At 52.6% G+C, this 18,459-nt stretch overlaps 1 protein-coding gene across 1 annotated transcript in view; it reads left to right on the top strand.

Annotated features, from left to right (window-relative positions):
- The first annotated feature begins 11,867 nt into the window (after positions 1–11,867).
- Positions 11,868–18,459, top strand: part of LOC116835810 (unconventional myosin-Vb-like) — a 67,942-nt gene continuing 61,350 nt past the window's right edge. Inside the window, exon 1 of the mRNA XM_075071355.1 lies at positions 11,868–11,894. Within this exon, the coding sequence (XP_074927456.1) occupies positions 11,868–11,894 (27 nt within the window). The remainder of the gene's footprint in view (positions 11,895–18,459) is intronic.

Raw genomic sequence — 18,459 nt, 5'->3', positions numbered from 1 at the left:
TAGGACTGACCCTTGGGGAACACCACTAGTTACCCCTCTCCATTCTGAGAATTTACCATTAATTCCTACCCTTTGTTCCCTGTCTTTTAACCAGTTCTCAGTCCATGAAAGGACTTTACCTCTTATCCCATGACAACTTCGAACTGGTTAGTCTCTATTCCCTGCCTTAAAATGCTAGGTCATGTTAAACAGCTGCTGTGCCTCATCCCAGAAGTGGCAGCATTGCAGCAGTGGGGTATAATTTGCATGGATGTGCGTGACATGCTTCCCAGGCGTACCCGTGGTCCCTACCGCCAGCCCTTAGCATGTGGGAACTTGTCTGCACCTGCCAGGGGTCAGCTCTCCGACTCCCTCAGCCAAGGGCCCTTCCAGCTCTGCTGCCCTGCTAGTTAGCGATAGGCTTGGTCCAAACCCCCGGGTATCCAGCCTCTGACCCTCTGGACACTCGCAGCATTTACAGATTTGCTGTCCCCAAAGTGACAGTGCACCTCAGCTTCCCAGTTTCACCGCTCCGCTTCCCTCTCAGCACTGGGTTTGTGGCTAGTGAGAACAAGCATCGGTTTAATTAAGGAAGAACAGAGTCAAGTAACAGTGAGTAGGTGGAAGAATTGGAAACAATTGGTTACATCTAAAACAAAATCATTAATATGCCTTCTAGAGCCTAGAGGCATCCTCCCTGAGACAGGACAGCCAGACGTCTGGTTAGCTCTTCTCCAAAGTCTTTCTCCCAGCGTTTAACAGCCAGGCTAGCTGCGACCCTCTGTTCATACGACAAGCATGTGGCAGCTTGTCCCCAGGTGAAGGAAACCGTGTGTCTCCCCTTGCAGTCTCCTGATATAGCAGGTGAATTCTTTGATCTTAGTCATAAACTGACCTCCCCCTTGCTGGGTGTTCCATCAGCCAGGGTTTGTGATCTCGTCGCCTTTGCAGTCTCGATTAGCTGATGGCTCTGTCACGCAGTTTGGGGGAGTCAAGGCCCAGCACCCACCCCCAGCTTCCTGCCATTCACCATGACTCTCAGCCAGCCAGTAAAACAGAAGGTTTATTTAGACAACAGGAACACGGTCCAAAACAGGTCTTGCCGATACAGACAACAGGGCCCCCTTTAGTTAGGTCCATCTGGGGGCCCCAAGGAGGCCACAGCTGTGTTGGTCAGGGTGCCCCTCCTTATTTTCCAGCCAGCTCCAAACCTGAAAACTCCCTTCAGCCCCCTCCTTTCTGGCCTTTCCTCAGCTCCTCCCCGAGCCTTTGTGTCCTTTGTCCAGTTTCCCCGGGCAGAGGTGTTACCTGGCCTCCAACCCCCCTCCTGGGTTCTCATGTTACAAGCTCAGGTATCCCCCCCTTCCCCAATGCAGGGCGTCCCAGCAAAACTCCCCTGCAACCTTTCCAGGTCAATACTCCCCACTCAGCATTCAAATAACACATCAAGAACATTCCCACTTTGTCACAGGCTCCATATTCAAATAGATTCACATTGTAAGAGACACGATACACATTGGTTAGCCAGGGAGATAAGTGTCTTATACACTTGACCTGAGCAGAACTTGCTTCTTGCCTTCTGGTGACTTGTCTTCATTTACATCAGAACATCGTTTTCAGCATAGATACAAAACCCCTAAAACAACATCGGTACCTCTCGCCATGAGTGGGAGAACCAGTACGTTACTGTCTGTTGATAGAGACCTCACGTACCACCCTTTGTCGCACTGTTATGTAGATATCAGACCCAGGGGATCCCGGTAAACCCCTACGCACTCTTTATGCCCTCTGCCCATTGGCATCAAGAGGTGTCTGGGTCACACGGTGTTGGGGGTGGAGTGGCTTGGTCCTGCTGTATAAAGAAACAAGGCTGCATTATCGCTGCATTTCTCCATGGAAGGAGAATGGTGCTTTTTGCAGTGCTGTAAACCCCAAGTTCTCTTGCGGTAGCGCTGTTCTTGCTGCACGGGTCTCCGAGCACTTTGTGGAAAGATGGCAAAGCCAGCCACTGCTGCGTGTTCAACCGCGGCCTGGAACTCCCTCTCTGGAGAGGGGAATGGTGTAGCCCATGACTCACCATTAACTCTGTTCCGTGTAGTTCCTAAAAGGGGCGATAGACTCAGACTTCCCTACTGGCCACCAGCTAGAACAGTGCATGGGCCCAGTTTGTCATTTCAAGGAGAGAACGCTTGGTTGTGCAGCACCAGCCAGCACATACTGGGCCTGGAGGGAGGTTTGACTGGCTCTTCCTGGCCTGGAGTCAATTCGCTTATAGTGACAAATTCTCCAGCCTTGCCCATTGGGCCCAAAAAAGCTCTACATGTTCTGAGCAGTGGAAGCGTCGCCCCTCCTGCTGCAGTTCCCAAGGGCTTGTCCATCTCTCTTCCTATTTCTGCCCCGGTTCACCCACTACACTAGCCAGGGCTAGCCTGCTGCTCTCAGAAAAGGCCGCTGAAGATGGTCCAGCTGTAGGAGACAGCTGCCTCGGGGGGCAAGGAGGGTCTGACATTGCTGAGTAGCAGTTACCTTGCAGCTGGTACCTATGGCACAGTTAAGGCCCCCATGTCAAAGCCAGCCCAGCAGAGAAGGGTGCTGGGGGCAGAAGGATGTTGGTCACCTTCAGAATCTGCACGAAGACAAGACCAGGCTTTGGTCAGCCAGGCGTCCATCATGGTTTGCAGCGGTCAGCCTGGTGCACTTGTGTGCAGCTTGTGAGAAGAGCTGCCTGGAAAAGAGAATTTCCAGCCTGTGGGAAATGTGGAAACTCTGGTAAAATATTTATGCAATTCGAGAGGAAAAGCAAAAACCTCCAACTTTTTCACATGCCAGAAATTCCAAAAAACTCTATTTCAAAAAGAACCCAAACTGGAATTGTTCAGCTGGCTGGCTGCCCGCCTCGAAGGCTCTTGTCAAGTTCACTCTTTGGGCAGGCTGAAAGTGAGGCCAATAACCGTCCTGGAGGCTGGCAGGGGTTGTGTCGATTTTCCTGCTGGCCAAGTCAAACTGTCTGGCAACACAGAACGTTTCCCCACCGAATCGTTCTGTGCAAAAAAGGCATTTCCCATCAGCAGGTCACCCCTGTGGAAGTCCCACAACCAGCTCTGAGGGTTGAGTTATTCCTGCAGTCTTCTGTGAGGACCCTAAAAGATGCTTCAGTGCAGGAGCTGTTAGTGAACAGGAGAGCTACTGCCCTACAGCAGAACAGCCTGCCCCAGGCCAGGACGGGGAGCAGGTGTTTTGGGTTCTTCCTGCCAGTTCTAAGGGAACAGCCCAGAATTTCAGCCTAGATTATCCTGGGGCAATTGGTTCAGCTTCCACCAGGTGCCCATCTTCACCCTGAAAGTGGGTGCACAATTTCTAGCCTCCTGCCCACTAAGCCAGGCTGAAGAGCAGCTGCCCCGGGCTCTCCCAGCTACAAGGAATTTTTCTTGCCCCGATGCCATATCCTACGTGTGGGACGGGAGAAGGAATACTACAACGAGCTGCGATTCTTAGATTTCAAAGCCAGAAGGGACTTTTCTGATCATCTAGTCTGGCCTCCTGCAAAACACAGTCCAGAGACGGGCAGCCTCTCAGTCCTGCCTCCAGCCCTATAACCCTAGTTTAGCCAGTTGTATCTTCTCAAAACTATTTCTTTAAACACCCCCAGACCCAGCTTCTAACTGCAAATGGTGTGTGTGTGAGAGAGAGAGAGAGAGAGTAGTTCCCTCCCATGCAGACGTGAGATGCTTCTGGTAACTTTCTGGAAAAGGACTCAATGATTTATTTGCACAAAATCCATCCACAAGTGCCGTGATGAGGTAAGAGTTCACCCCATTTCACAGATGGATAAAACAGCTCCGAGTCGCCCTGCGCTGTACTTAAATTGACCATGGGAGTTGGTGACGGAGCTGGGAACAAAACCCAGAAGTCTAAGCTCTGTGGCCCACATGTCTGGTATGAAGAAGGGAGCATAGAATACACAGTGTCCTGCTGCAGAGGGCACCCCAACATGTATTTACTTTGAACTGCAGGCTAAGGGGCATGCCCCCTGCTCCCCAACCATCCAAAATGCCGGGTGCCCTGGACACATTTACAAACTCAAAAACATCAGTCACAAGTCACTGAATCAGCCCCAGCAGCATTCCTTCTTCCTCCCACACAGCATTTAATTCTGGCATGTCCCCTACACCTTTTACAACCCTTCCCCCCTCTCCCCCAAACTGCTCACTCCCATCCTCCACAGCTTCACCCCTCTGCCAGGGCCCCTTCCAAGAGATGCGTATCAAATGATGGGGTCTAAATTAGCTGTTGCCACTCAAGAAAGAGATCTTGGAGTCATTGTGGAGAGTTCTCTGAAAACATCCACTCAGTGGGCAGCAGCAGTCAGACAAATGAACAGAATGTTGGGAATCATTAAGAAAGGGATAGAGAATAGGACAGAAAATATCATGTTGCCTCTATGTAAATCCATGGTATGTCCACACCTTGAATATTGTGTGTAGATGTGGTCACCCCAGCTCAAAAAAGATATATTGGAATTGGAAAAGGTTCAGAAAAGGGCAACAAAAATGATTAGGGGTATGGAACAGCTTTCTGAGGAGAGATTAATAAGACTGGGACTTTTCAGCTTGGAAAAGAAGCAACTAAAGGGGGATATGATAGAGGTCTATAAAGTCATGACTGGTGTGGAGAAAGTATATAAGGAAGTGTTATTTACTCCTTCTCATAACACAAGAACATGGGGTCACCAAATGAAATCAATAGGCATCAGGTTTAAGAGAAATAAAAGGAAGTATTTCTTCACACAACTTACAGTCAATCTGTGGAACTCCTTGCCAGAGGACGTTGTGAGGGCCAAGACCATAACACAGTTCAAAAAAGAACTAGATAAATTCATAGACGATAGATGTATCAATGGCTATTAGCCAAGATGGACAGGAATGGTGTCCCTAGCCTCTGTTTACCAGAAGCTGAGAATGGGGGACAGGGGATGGATCAGTTGATGATTCCCTGTTCTGTTCATTCCCTCTGGGGCACCTGGCATTGGCCACAGTCAGTTGACAGGATACTGGGCTAGATGGACCCTTGGTCTGACCCAGTAGGGCCATTCTTATGTTCTTATTCATGCCCCCTGCACCAGGCAGAATAGAAAGGACCATAGTTGTGAGTACATCCCTACTCTGTATCCTAGCACCAGACCAATGGGGCTGTTGCAATCATCTCTGACTTTAATGCAGCAAAACAATGGTTCTTCTTTGACTGCTTGCTCATGTCCATTCCACATTAGATGTGTGTGCTCGCTACATGCACCACTGCTGGAAGTTTTTCCCTCAGCAGTATCTTAGGGGAGCAGCTCTGGCACCTTCTGGAGAGGTGTCCGTATGGAGCGGTATAAGGGGCGCTGCCGGCTCCCCCCACCCTCAGTTCCTTCTTGCCGCTAGGGTCGGTGCATGGAACGTCCGCTGCTCTTGCTAGTGTTGCTTTGGCTTCGTTGGTACAAACTAGAGTTCTTGTAAAGTTAGCATACGTGAACAGGCGAGGAGGTGCACGCTCACCAGCTCTCTGCCAAGAGACTCTCCGTCTCTGGGATTTCTGCATTGACCATGGCATCCATCTGGAAGCTGGTCGCCTCCCCACCATCAGAAACACCCTAGAAGATCACCTCAGCCAGGATTTCTCCTCTCACCACGAGTCACTCCACCTGCATGATCTTCCAGAGCTGGGGAACTCCTCACATAGATCAAAACAGAAAGTGCCATTGGTTGTGCTCCCGGCAGGGCCTGAGCAAAGGCGCCCTCTCCAATGCCTTCGTCCCCAAGCCGAGGGTCTGATGTACACGTTCCCTCAGATCCTCTTGTCAGCCAGGTCCTAGTAAAGATCAAGAGGGACAAAGCACCGGTTATCGTGATCACACCTGTGTGGCCTCGCCAGCACTGGTTCCTCACACTCATGAACGTGTTGGTGGCCTCTCCCTGGCCCCCTTCCCTACTGTCTGGACCTGCTATCACAGGATCACGGTCGGCTCCTACATCCCAGCTTCAAGTCTTTACACCTCTCGGCATGGATGCTGCGTGGCTGAACCCAGAGGCACGTACCTGCTCAGAGGAAGTCCAGCAGGTCCTCCTGGGAAGTAGGAAGCCATCCACGATACTATCTGGCCAACTGGACAAAGTTTTCCCACTGGGCATCAGAGCGCAGCATTTTTCCCTCGCGTTCTTCAGTGCAGTCCATCTTCTACTTACTGCAGCTCAGGACCCAGGGTCTGGCGCATTCTTCCATCAGAGTGCACCTTGCGGCCATCTCCACGTTCCACCAGCTGATCCAAGGTCAGATGGTCTTTTCTCACAACATGACTGTCAGGTTCTTGAGGGGCCTTGAGAGGCTTTACCCGCAGGGATGGGCCCCTGTCCTGCAATGGTCCTCTCCAGGCTCAGCAGCCCATCTTTTGAGCTGCTGGGCTCCTGCTCCTTTTCCTACTTGTCCTGGAAGGTCTGTTGTACTCAAAGTGCTATACGGGATCTTTTCAGGGAGGATAAGGCAAAACGCCACATTTATTAGTAATACAGGTTTAATTAACACTTTATCATATGCATATGATCTATTACAGTCATGCATTCACACACACACACACAGACACACACACACTCCGTCTTGCTGTTGTTACCAACACGTTGCTCCCCTTAACTGCACTGGCCAGGTGAGTTAGATGGGGGACGGGTGGAGCCGGGCTTCTGCCGATTCCGGATCGATGCTCCGATGGTGACAAGACGAGACCCAGGGCCCTTCTGCAAGACACCTTGTATTTCTAGCAGCTTCCCTCTTATGCAATCCAGACCAGATTCAAAATCTGGGTCTGTGTCCGTTGGTCTTTGTGCTGCTTTTTTTCTGGGTGTTGTCCCAATGCTGCTCAAAGAGGGCGTTTTCTAAAGAAAGTGCTTGCTTCTAATCCCTGAGGTCGTCAATATGTCTGCTTTTCTTTATTGGGCCCACTTGACAAGTTGTATTGTCCTTTGCTCTGGCTTCCATTCCCTCTTCTACTGTTGTAGCTGTCTGGAGGTGGGTGTCTTCCAAGCCTCACTCATTCACACCTCATTCAGTCAATGGGGCAATTGATTACAGAGTGGGGGGGGAGATCTTATTCTACTTTTAGCAAAAAGGCACATGTTTCTTTTCTTTATACTATACTATCCTTAGGGGCTATAACATTTGATACAAAGTTTTCTACCAATTTTCTAATACAAAGTTGTATGAGAGAGGCACAATGCCAAGTCATATGAAATACAAAATCAAACAGTGAACAGAAGTTACAGTGCAGGCAAGTGTAGTGAATGGTGAACAGAAGTTACATTAATAAAGTGAACAATTAAAAACAATTTCATTTATCAGTTCTACAGGTCGCCTTCCTGGTGGTGGTGATGTCGGCAAGACGAGTCTCAGAGAGTAAGGCTTTGACCTCAGAACCACCTTACATGGAGTTTTATAAGGACAAGGTCCAGCTCCGGCCTTCCTGCCAAAGGTGGTATCTTCCTTCCACATGAGCCAAGACACGTTCCTGACTCTGTTCTGTTCCAAGCCGCACAAGACTGCTGAGGAGAGGCATCTGCATGTGCTGGACATCCGGAGGGCCTTGGCTTTTTACTTGGAGCGTACCAAGCCCTTCTGTACATTGACCCAGCTCTTCATTGCTATGGTGGATAGAAGGAAAGGCCTTCCGGTTTCTTTGCCAAGGATTTCCAACTCCATCACCTCTTGCATAAAGACCTGTTATGAGCAAGCAAAGGTCCCGCCACCACCAATCGTCAGGGCCCATTCGACTAGAGCACAGGCGTCTTCGGCAGCCTTCCTGGCACACATCCCAACCCAGGACATCCGTCGAGCAGCAACATGGTCCTTGGTCCACACGTTCACGTCTCATTATGCTCAGCAGGCCAGAGACAACGCTGGGTTGGGCAGAGCTGTATTACAATCTGCGCAGCCAAGAACTCCTACCCGCCTCCGCGGGAACTGCTGGAAGTCACCGAATGTTGAACAGACGTGAGCAAGCACCCGAAGAAGAAAAGGCGGTTACCTGTTCTGTAACTGGTGTTCTTCGAGATGGGTTGCTCATGTCCATTCCACCACCCATCCACCTTCCCCACTGTAGGAGTTTCCGGCAAGAAGGAACTGAGGGTAGGGGGAGCTGGTGGCACCCCATATACTGTGCCATACGGGCGCCACTCCAGAGTGCGCCAGAGCTGCTCCCCTGTGGATACTGCTGAGGGAAAAACTTCCAGCACTGGTGCATGTGGTGAGCACACACACCTAATGTGGAATGGACACGAGCAACACATCTCAAAGAACAGCAGTTACGGAAAGGTAACTCCCCTTGCTTGATGTGCTGTGAACAGGGCTGGAAAGGGCTGTAAATACGGCTCCTAGCCTAGTCAGCAGCTTTCCTCTGCTGCAGATTTCACAGCTGACAATAACTTCTTTCTACAACTGACTCCAGTTAGCCCTTAGAGCCACGACCGCTGAAGGCTGGGATTTATTTGTGAACCGTGCCTAAGGGAATTAGACACCCAAGTCCCATGGAAACTGGGTGCCTGAACCCCTTTGCAAACCCTAGATGTTGTCTAGTCTGGAACCTGAAGTGTAACCTCAGCTCAAACCTGGCCCTGTGCAGGCCAGAGCAATGACTGCAGCCGGTGGCTTCTTTCATGGTGCTGAGGCCTGAACCAGGCAAGGGCCCAGCTTGGCTTTCACGTCGCAGACTGAGTTGGCAATTAGAAAAACTTCCTCCTCTGCCTTTTGAAATGCTCCGAACTGGTTATAAATAATGGAAGTGCTATGAGCTCAGAGCCCGTTAGCCGAATATGCCAGGCTCTTACCGCAACCGGCTGGCGTTTGTCCGGCACACAACAACAGTCCAATGCTGCGGCCCATCGATTCCAGTGTTCAGGGAACGGTCTAGGCTGCAATGGGTGTAACTCTGGTGGTTTTGATTAAAATCAGAGACGCTGAAAGGAGGAAATGGCCACACAGAGCCCCTGGCAGCTGCTTAGCAATACCCGCAGCCTCTGTAATTCTCTCTAGACCAAAGAACCAGCTGATGGCAAAATTTCACACTGTCCAGCAGAACCCCACCCCTCGGTTCAGCTCTGCACATGCCCCAGTGAGCTTAATGTTGACACCTGGCAAGACAGAGAAAGAATTAGATTGGTGCGGCGGTATGAGGGGCTCAAACTCCTTGGCGTGGATGGGAAGGACCAAGAACCCCGGTGGATAGCAGAACGGGGGCCCCTGGGATGCGGGGGGAGCACACAGAACCTCTGGCAAGAGGGAAGCAGGATTGCAGGGCAACTGAGGGGCCCTGACAGCTCCGGTGGCTCTCAAGAGTCCTGTCTAGAGATGGCAGTGAAGCTGCCGGGGTGCTAGCCAGGACAATGCAGCTGCGGGGGGAAGAGGAACAGCTGGCCAGGGAGCTGGTCTTGCCTGAAACATAGGGAGACACAGCCCTTGCTCCTTCCAGGTCCCACCCACTCCAGTGAGAGCAAGGCCAGGCCCTTGCTGAGAAATACCTTGTGGGTGGGGGTGTTAATATTGTAAAGTACCTCTAGAACCCCCAGTTCTGGGCATGTCAGGGCAGAGGCCTGGCTGGCTCAGGGGCTTGGCTGTGAGCTCTAGAACCTTTCCTCGCCGGTGCAAACGCAGAGCTGGGGCTTCCTGTCCTCAGGGAGCCTGTGTGAACGGAGTCAGTCTGGAATCCCGGGGACCGGGGTCCCCGTAATAACAGCGCCCCAAGGCCTCTGAGGTATTTAGCCACCTACGGCTGATTGATTTCACTGGGCATTAGGTGCCTAAAAACCCGTGAAAACCTGAGTCTAGGTCGCTCCTCTTTGCTGTCAGTCTCACAAGAAAGGCCAAGGTCTGACTGGGTTATAGAGGCAGAACCTCCAGGTTCCCTCAGATCAGTCTGTGAGCTTGGGGCAGGGATGCTCTGTGTGTCTCCAGCACACACAGAGAATGCCATTGAATTGAGCATGACGACCATGAGGCACACGCGTTTCGTGGGAGGGGGAATCTTGCTCTGCTGCAGCCCGGGTGTAGCGGCTCTGGCACAGGGTTTATCCAGCAGGGCTGGCACTCAGTTTTACATGGGAACACTCAGGAAAATTAATCTGAATTAATTTTTAAAATGGATTAGTTAAAATGCATTAAATCCCTATGTGGACACACTCATTTAGGATTAAAGTGGCCTAGATCTGGTTTAGCTTAATTAATTTTGGAAGAGAATTAACTGAATTAAAGCCACTTTCATTCTGAATAAGAGTGTCTACACGGGGGTGTAGTTTAACCTATCTACTTCAAATTCACACCTTTAGTTCATTCGGAATAATTTTTCTGAGTGTCTCTGCATAGACGATCGCTTTTTACCAGTGCTAAATTTTACCATGCTTTTTTTGTTTTTGGAAAGTGTGACAAAACCCTTTGGAATTTTTTCTCACCCCTCTTTTCTCCCTAGCTGAAAATCCTGCTATTAATGGCATTCAGTCTGTGTCTACAGGGTCCGCATGGCACAAACCCGCCTACAGGATGTGTTAATGAGACACATGCTGCTGGCAGCCCCTGGGCAATTAGAGCTCCATTATTTTTGCATCAGAAAATGTCTTTATGGGTTTCATGTTGCAGAATTTGTTCACATAAAAAAAGGCAACGTTTTAATCTCCCCGATTATTATGTTGCACTAATTCTGTGGGGTGTGCTGGATTAATGGAGCGTTTGCCTTATATAATTGTCAGAACCAAATTATACTGAGCCACGGAGACCAGAGAAACAGCCAGCCCAGTGTGTGTGTGGGGAAGTGGGGGGCAGCCAGGGGTGCACGGGACATGGGCTGGAGGCATCAGGATCTTTCCTGTTAAATGACACACACTGTGCCGTGGGTGAAACTCACCCAACACAACACCACCAATTGAGTCCTCAAAAATCAGGTGGAACTGGGGCCATGTTGTTATTATGGCAGGGCCCAGAAGCCCCTGCTAACAGCAGGTCCCCATCGTGCCGGGTGCTGCATGCAAAAAGGCAGGAGCAGAAGGCTGGCCCGGTGGTTAGGGTAGGTCCTAGGACTTAGATGACCTAGGTGCAAGCCCGTTCTCGGCCACAGACTCCTCGTGTGCCTTTGGGGAAATCAGTTGGCTGCTCTGTGCCTCAGTTTCCCCTCTGTGCCCTGGAGATAACAGCCCTGCCCTGCCTCCCAGAGCATGGTGAGGCTAACTACAGTACGGGTTGTGAAAGCCTCAGATCAGCTTGGCTGGCCTTGTGCGTCCCTCTCCCCATGAGCGCCACCCTCAGTGCCCCACAGAATATGGGTCTTGAATCTGCTCCCCTGGCAGCCTCTCAGGAGCAGCTTTTCAGCTAACCCCCCAGGTGTCCCCCTATTCTCACCCAGCAGGCAGGGGCAGGCTGCCCTGCGGCTAATAAATTCCCACCTGCCTCAGTGGGCAGGGAGCCCCACACCCTGTGATTGTTTCATCCGCCCAGTGCACCCAGCCTGACACGGGGGCTGTGCTCTCTGGGGCAGGGGCCTCCCCTCTTTGCTACCGAGTAGCACCCAGCACAAGGGGGCCCTGCCTCTCAGGGTGACCAGCGGTGGCCCCAGGGGTGCAAAGCACTTGAAAAAGATCCACACGCCAAGTGTGGCCCCTGTGGCAGGAGTCTCCCCACCTGCGCCTGGCCCCAGGGGAAGCCGGATCTGGGGAGAGGCTCGGGGATGCGCTGGCGGCACCTTGGCCCTGCAGGTTAATTGGCGATTGAGTCCAGGTGCAGGCGGCCCGTGCAAAGGGCGGCGCGCGCTCCACGCCCCCCATAAGCGCCCTGGGCAGCCCAGCCGCGGGCTCCCTGCACCGGCTGCTCTGGGGCCCCTGGCCATGGCTGCCGCGGAGCTGTACGCGCAGGTAGGTGCCGCACCCCGGGGAGCTGCAAGCCGCGCGCCGCTCCGCGTGCTGAGCACGATGCGCTCCGGGCCTGGGCGTGCGCCACAAGGGGCGGGATGCCTGGGGCTGGCAGTGCCCGGGGCGGGCTTCTCCAGAGCGGGGGCAGGGCTCTGCGGGCCCCCTTGTCGGTCCTGGCGGTGGCTGCGCCGCTGCAGACCCCCCCCCCCTTTGGGACGCTGTTACTTGAGCCAGTGGTGCTGCAATTTCAAACAGTGAAAATAGCAGCTCGAGGTCTGCGCCAGCGCAGGGGCGTGGCTATTTTCAATGGAGGAGGCACCGTTAGTGCAGCCAGCAGCCCTGCCTGTCTGTGGGGGTGGGAGAATCCCCAGAAGAGGCAAGTCTGTAAACCGTTCCAGGCCCCCCCGGGCACTTACAGTCTGGGGGCTGAGCCCACTTGGGGTCAGGGCTCAGTGCTTAATGACTGACCCATTCATGTCCTGCTGCAACTCTCTGCAGGGGCTTCAAATGTGCCACTTGCAGCCCTAGTGAACTCCCTGGGATTGGGGGCTCGGTTGCTATTTTTGTGCTCATAGAAATGTGGGGCTGGTAGAGACGGAGAGGGCACCTGGTCCAGCCCCCTGCACTGTGGCAGGAGCCTGTGACCCTAGACTGGCCCTGGCTGGGGTTTGTCCAGTCTGGTCTTAAACCTCCCATGTCAGCGATTCCCCAACCTTCCTGGGCCCCTCCTTGCAGAGCTGGATGAGCCTTAGACTTAACAAGATTTTCCTAACATTTAACTGAAACACTGTGGCTGGTTAAGCCAATTATGTCTTGTCCTAATTTCAGTGGACATGGAGAACAATCAATCAGCATCTTTTTCTAACAACCCTTAAGTTTTTGAAGGCTGTTCTCAGGTTCCCTGTCCAGTTGTCTTTTCTCAAGACTAAACATGCCTGGATTTTTTTTAACCTTTCCTCTGAGGTAGTGGCTCTGGAACACTTTTAATAGTGAGGGTGCTGAAAGCCAGCCCCCTTACCCCTGTCCATGCATCCCCAGCTGGGGCTGGGAGCAGTATCTGGGATGGGGGGGCCCAGACAGGGGTAAGGGGGCAAAGGCTGGGGGGGGTGCCCTGGGCCAGGAGTGGTGCCCTGGGCATGGGGCCTGCAGTCAGGACCCCTCATGCAGGGTCAGTAGCTGGCTGGAGCCCTGAGAGCAGAGCCCAGAGCATGGGAAGCAGGGCTGGCAGCTGGGACCCCAGTGCAGGGCGCAGGGCTGGCAGCTGAGGAGTGAAGGCCTGGGGCCATTGGCCCTGTGCAAAACCCAGGGGGGCTGCAGCACCCTCACACTGCTAGTTCCCGTGCTTATGCTCTGAGGTCAGGTTTTCTAAACTTTTTATTATGTTTGTTGTGCTCCTCTGGGCTTTTTCCACAACTCTGTGTGGTACCCAAACTGGACCCATGGTTGACTCCCTCACAGCCTGACCATGGACCATTGATAACTACTCTGTGTCTTTCAACTAGTTGTGCCTCCACCTTGTAGTAATTTCATGGCGCTCACACTTCTCTAGAATGTTGTGTGAGCCTGTCAAAAGCTTGACTAAAATCAAGATCTGTCATGTCCGCTCCTGCCCCCTCATCCACTAGGCCAGTGAGCTCTTGTCAAAGAGACACATTAGGTTGGTTTGTCATAACTGTTCTTGAGAAATACAGACTGGCCATTGCTTATAACCTTGTTGCCCTCCAGGTGCTGACAGACTGAGTGGTTAATAATTTACTCCAGTATCTTTTGAGGTATTGAAGTTAGGCCGACTGGTCTGTGATTCCCCGAGTTCTTTGTTCCCCTTTTAAAGCTAGGTGCTGCGTTCACCCATCTCCAGGCCCTCTGCCATCTCCCTTGTCCTCCATATGCTGTCAGGGTAGTTGCTTCAGCTAATTCCTTAAGTACCCTGGCCTGAATTTCATCAGGCCCTGCTGACTTGAATACATTTAACTTGCCTCGCTATCCTTTAACCCGTTCTTCCCCTGTTCTGGCTTGTGTTCCTTCCCCCTTGTTAATATTAATGGAGTGTCAGGTCATCATAGCTTTTTAGTGAGGACTGAAACAAAATAGCCACCAACACCTCCGCTGCCTTGATGTTCTCAGTTATGGATGTCAGAGGTGCTGGAACAGTTTGTATAGTGGGGGTAGGGTTGCCAACTGTCTAATTGCACAAACTCAAACACCTTTGCCCCACTCCCACCCCATCTCCGAGCCCCTGCCCCGCTCACTCCATCCCCCTTTCCTCAGTGGCTCGCTCTTCCCCACCCTCACTCACTTTCACTGGGCTGGGGCTGGGGCAGGGGCTTGGGCTGAGGGAGGGGATGTGGGCTCTGGGCTGGGGCTGAGAAGTATGAGAAGGAGCCCTGGGCTGAGCCCAGGGCAGGGAGTGTGAGCTCTGGGAGGGAGTTTGGGTGCAGGAGGGGGCTCTGGCCAGGGGGTGTGGGCTCTGGGAGGGAGTTTGGGTGCAGAAGGGGGCTCTAGGCTGAGGTTGGGGTGCAGGATGGGGTGATGGGTGCAGGCTCTGACTGGGTGGCACTTACATCTGGCAGCTCCTGGGCGGTGGCACAGCAGGGTTAATGCAGGCTCCTTGCTTGTCCTGGCCCTGTGCTGCTCCAGGAAGCAGCCAGCATGTCCCTTAAGGGGCAGGGGATGTCCCTTAAGGGGCAGGGGATCTCCCTGCACTGCCCCTGCCTGCAAGCGCTGCCCCTGCAGCTCCCATTGGCTGCAATTCCTGGCCAATGGGAACTGTGGGGGTGGTGCTTGCAGGCAGAGGCAGTGCAGAGAGACCCCCCCTTGCGCCAGAGGGGCATGCTGGCTCCTTTCTGAAGCAGCACAGGGCTTGGGCAGGTAGGGAGCCTGCCTTAGCCCTGCTGTGCTGCAGGACTTTAAGCAGGCTAAAATCTCCAGAGTGGCTTCAGTAGCCTCCAGGAGATAGAGCCTGATTCTGGGAGACTCCTGGCAAAAGCAGGAGGGTTTGCAACCATAAGGGGGAGGGGGCTGAGAACCATTGAACCAAACTGTAAACCCTGTGTATGAGCGAAACCACTTCAAGCCAGAGGGTGCAGCGGAGCCCCAAGTTCCTGCACCTATGGAGGACCTAGAGTTTCTTTTGTCTTTCTCTGGCTATTGACGTATTTAAAGCACCTCTTATGCCCCTTGCTCAGCGGACCTCATTGTATCTCAGCCTGGCTGACTTTTAGCCATACACACTTGAGCTGCTATTTTGTTTATCCTCCTTAGCAGTTTAGCTGCATTTCCACTTTTTGTAGGATTTGTCCTTTGGGTTGTTTTCAGGACACTAAAGGGCTCCTGAGGAGTCGTGTTGACCTCTGATTGTTGTTCCTGCCTCTCCCTTGGATTGGCATGGTGGGCAGTTGTGCCTTTTGTCTCCTTGAGAAGCTGCTGGCTCTCCTCAATGCTTGTATTTCCTACTTTCTGTTGTCCCCGCTGCTCCAAAGCAGCTGAGAGATGGCTCTCATATGGACAGTACCAGGGATGCCAAAGCTGGGGCGTGGCACCTTCCTGCAGCTAAACCTTTGGCCTGCTGGATGGCGTGTCAGGCCCAAGGGCTGATGTCCTTTTGAAACTGCCTTGTTGTTAGGCAAATCGTGTTGATCTGTTACCAGAGGCAGTGAGACATGGCACTTGTTTATCGCTCTCCACTGTAAAAGCTTTGCACTTTAAAACTTATCCTGGCTTAGCTATGTTGGTCAGTGGTGGGGTGGGGGCAACCCCACCCAGGGACATTGCTACGCTGACGCAGCCCCCAGTGTAAATACCGTATGCTTCTAGAAGAGGGCTAACAGCATTCGGGGTGCTGATCAGTGGAAAAACGCCTGTCGGCGTATGCTGTGTCTACATTTGGAATTACGCTGGCGTGGGCTCTGTAGTGTAGACAGAGCATCCTGAGCCCCCCTGTACTCTCTCCACAGCATTGCTAGGGGCCAGGCATAGGTGGCAGGGAGTGGGCAGTTACAATGATCTGTCCCAGCCCACCCACTAAAACATCCCAGTGATGCCCTAAGTTAGGGCCCTGTCTTTCTGCCATCCAACATTGTCTGCTCGGGGAGGCGAACAGCAGCGTCCAGCTCGCGTCGCTGGCAATGACCATTCCCACACTTCATCCCAATAGCCTAGACCTGAAGAGCCAAGTGACCTGGCTTAGTGCCGAACATCCAATCTTCCTGCAGAGGGAGGGCTGTGGGCAAGGCGCGGCGCCTGCGGGCATCAAGGTTGCGGCCTTCAGCACGGGCCCATCGGATCTGAAGTCCCAAAGGCACAAATTAGAAGTCCTGCCCTGTTGCTAAAAGCCCTCCCCTGTCCCCACCGTCTCCTCACTCTGGTTGCCCTGTGTTCCTCCCCAGCCAGGGAGCGAGCAGACTGGCTGTGCTCTGTGCTGGCTTTCCTGTAAACCTTGCAAGATATTGTTACAGGCTCCTAGATGCAGTGCTCTCTCGAACAGCTTCTGCTCCGCGGGAGACTGGAGTGAGTCTTGTTCAGACCCCAAACTTGAGAAGTTCCTCTTCTAGAAGCATTCGGCACACAAAATATTTCTCTTCTGCTCAACTTCAGCATCCTTCTCCCCTTGGCTTGGGCAAGTGCCCAGGTTTGCTGTCAGATTGTGCTGAGTGCTGGGATATCGCTTCTCACAAAAGCTGGAGCCTTGTTTAACATTTGTACAACGCTCAGCAATAGAGTGATCCCTTGTCTCTGGGGGAAAATAGCACAAAGCAAATGACCATTTGGCTTGAGTGTCCCTTTCCCCCTCCCCCACTTCTTAAACCTGCTTGAGACACTCGAGTATCCGGAGACCGTTATTGCTCATCACCAAGGAGTGGATGCTGTTAAAACTATTCTGACCTCCAACACCTTTACAGGCACTAAGGAATTGTCGGCCTCCAAGAGGGTCCCTGTTTTATGCTCCATGTGGGAGCTGGCTGGCCAGATGTCCCATCCAGCTGCTATATTGCATTGCAATGGCTAAAATTCCTCAGACATGCCCCTCCTAGTACTCTGCCACAGGGGTGGGGTGGGGTTACGGGAAGGTTAGTGGGAAAGGAGGTGGGTTAATGGGGTCAGGAGTGGGAGTTCATAAGGCACTTTTGCAAAATGTGCACCAGGCTATGGAACCGACTGTGCAAGGGATCACCATGGCGGGAGGTGCCTTGTGATCCAAATGCCAAACAAAGACCTTCACCCTCCCACTAAGCCCATGACTTCCTCTCCTCCAGACTTGTGGGGGGAGTTGATGGCCGAGCTGATGTGGCCTGTGGTGGCAGAGACGGCTGGAGAGTAAGGGTGACCTGGTGGTCAGGGCACTGCCCTGGGACTTGAGAGAAGCATGTTCCATTCCCTGCTCTGCCACCAACTCCCCGTGTGACCTTGGTTAAGTCACTTTGTGTATCCGCATCCTATCTGTGTAGTGAGGATAAAAGGGCTGTCCTGCCTGCCAGGGGTGCTGAGGATAAATACACCAGAGTGAGGTACTCCAGTACTACGGTAATATGGGGGAAGCAGCTAAGTACCTAAGATAGCTGGCTATAGAACAGAGGCTGGACAGTAGCCCAAGGACTCCTCACCCCAAGTTTAGAACCCCCCTAAACACATGGCAAGCTCCAGACCTTGGTGGATCGTGTGGGTATCTGGGACCATGGGGCTGTTTCTAGCTGAGATGCAACCGTTCCTTGCAGTCTGCTGGCCAAAGCAGAATGACCAGTGCCACAAATAAGCTGCTGCCTCTGATAACTCGGTGCAGTATAACTTCTGATGACTCAGGATGCTTCGAGCCTCTTGGAAGGCCTGTAAGGTCATCTCTGGCATGGTACGGTCTGGTTAAGTTACAGCCTGGGCTTTTCGACAAGCCTTTGCATTATAATTAGGGCTTCCAGCTGTTGGTATGAGGCCATCTGTGGTTAAGAGCCGGGGGCGTTGTCTGAGGCAAAATCCTGCTCTAAGAAAATCACATGTCCATCCCAGACACTGCTAAAATTGCACATCCGAGGGATCCAGCTTACTTCCACATTACTGTGGCCTGTTCGCATGTCTCAGAAATTGGGCAGTAAACTGAACCTTCAGTCTCACCTCCTGGTTCTCATGCATTTGCTCACTGCTGCAATGTGACCTGCCACAGTTCTGTATAAACGTGTCTTTAGTCTGGCTGCTCTGAGCAGCTCAGGCCTCGAGCTTTAGCGTATCTGGGCTTAGCTGAAGGCCTGTGGTGAGGGGACAAACTCTAGTGAAGATCTGTGTAACCCAGCCTGGCTTGAGCTGAGCTATACAGGAGTCCCTCCCTTTCAACTGTGTCTTCTGGCAGGTCTGGCTGTTACTGATTCTGCTTCCTCCCGAGTCAGAGTTCGGGTGCCTTCCTTTCCTGCCTTAAGCCACTGTCACGGAGTCCCTGGGCGATGCTCTGGAACTGCTCCCCACTAAGCCAGTCAGGACTTTGGGGAGCCTCCTCTCCCTTGGAGCAGACTTGTTCAGGGCAAGAAGCTCACACGACTTCACCTCCTGGGTCTCTCCTTGGAGCATTCAGCATCCTCTGCCCCTC

The sequence above is a fragment of the Chelonoidis abingdonii genome, chromosome 11 (assembly GCF_003597395.2).
Source record: "Chelonoidis abingdonii isolate Lonesome George chromosome 11, CheloAbing_2.0, whole genome shotgun sequence".
Taxonomy (NCBI): Eukaryota; Metazoa; Chordata; order Testudines; family Testudinidae; genus Chelonoidis; species Chelonoidis abingdonii.
Note: the sequence above shows the minus strand (reverse complement) of the source record. Positions and strands in the feature narration are given on the sequence as shown.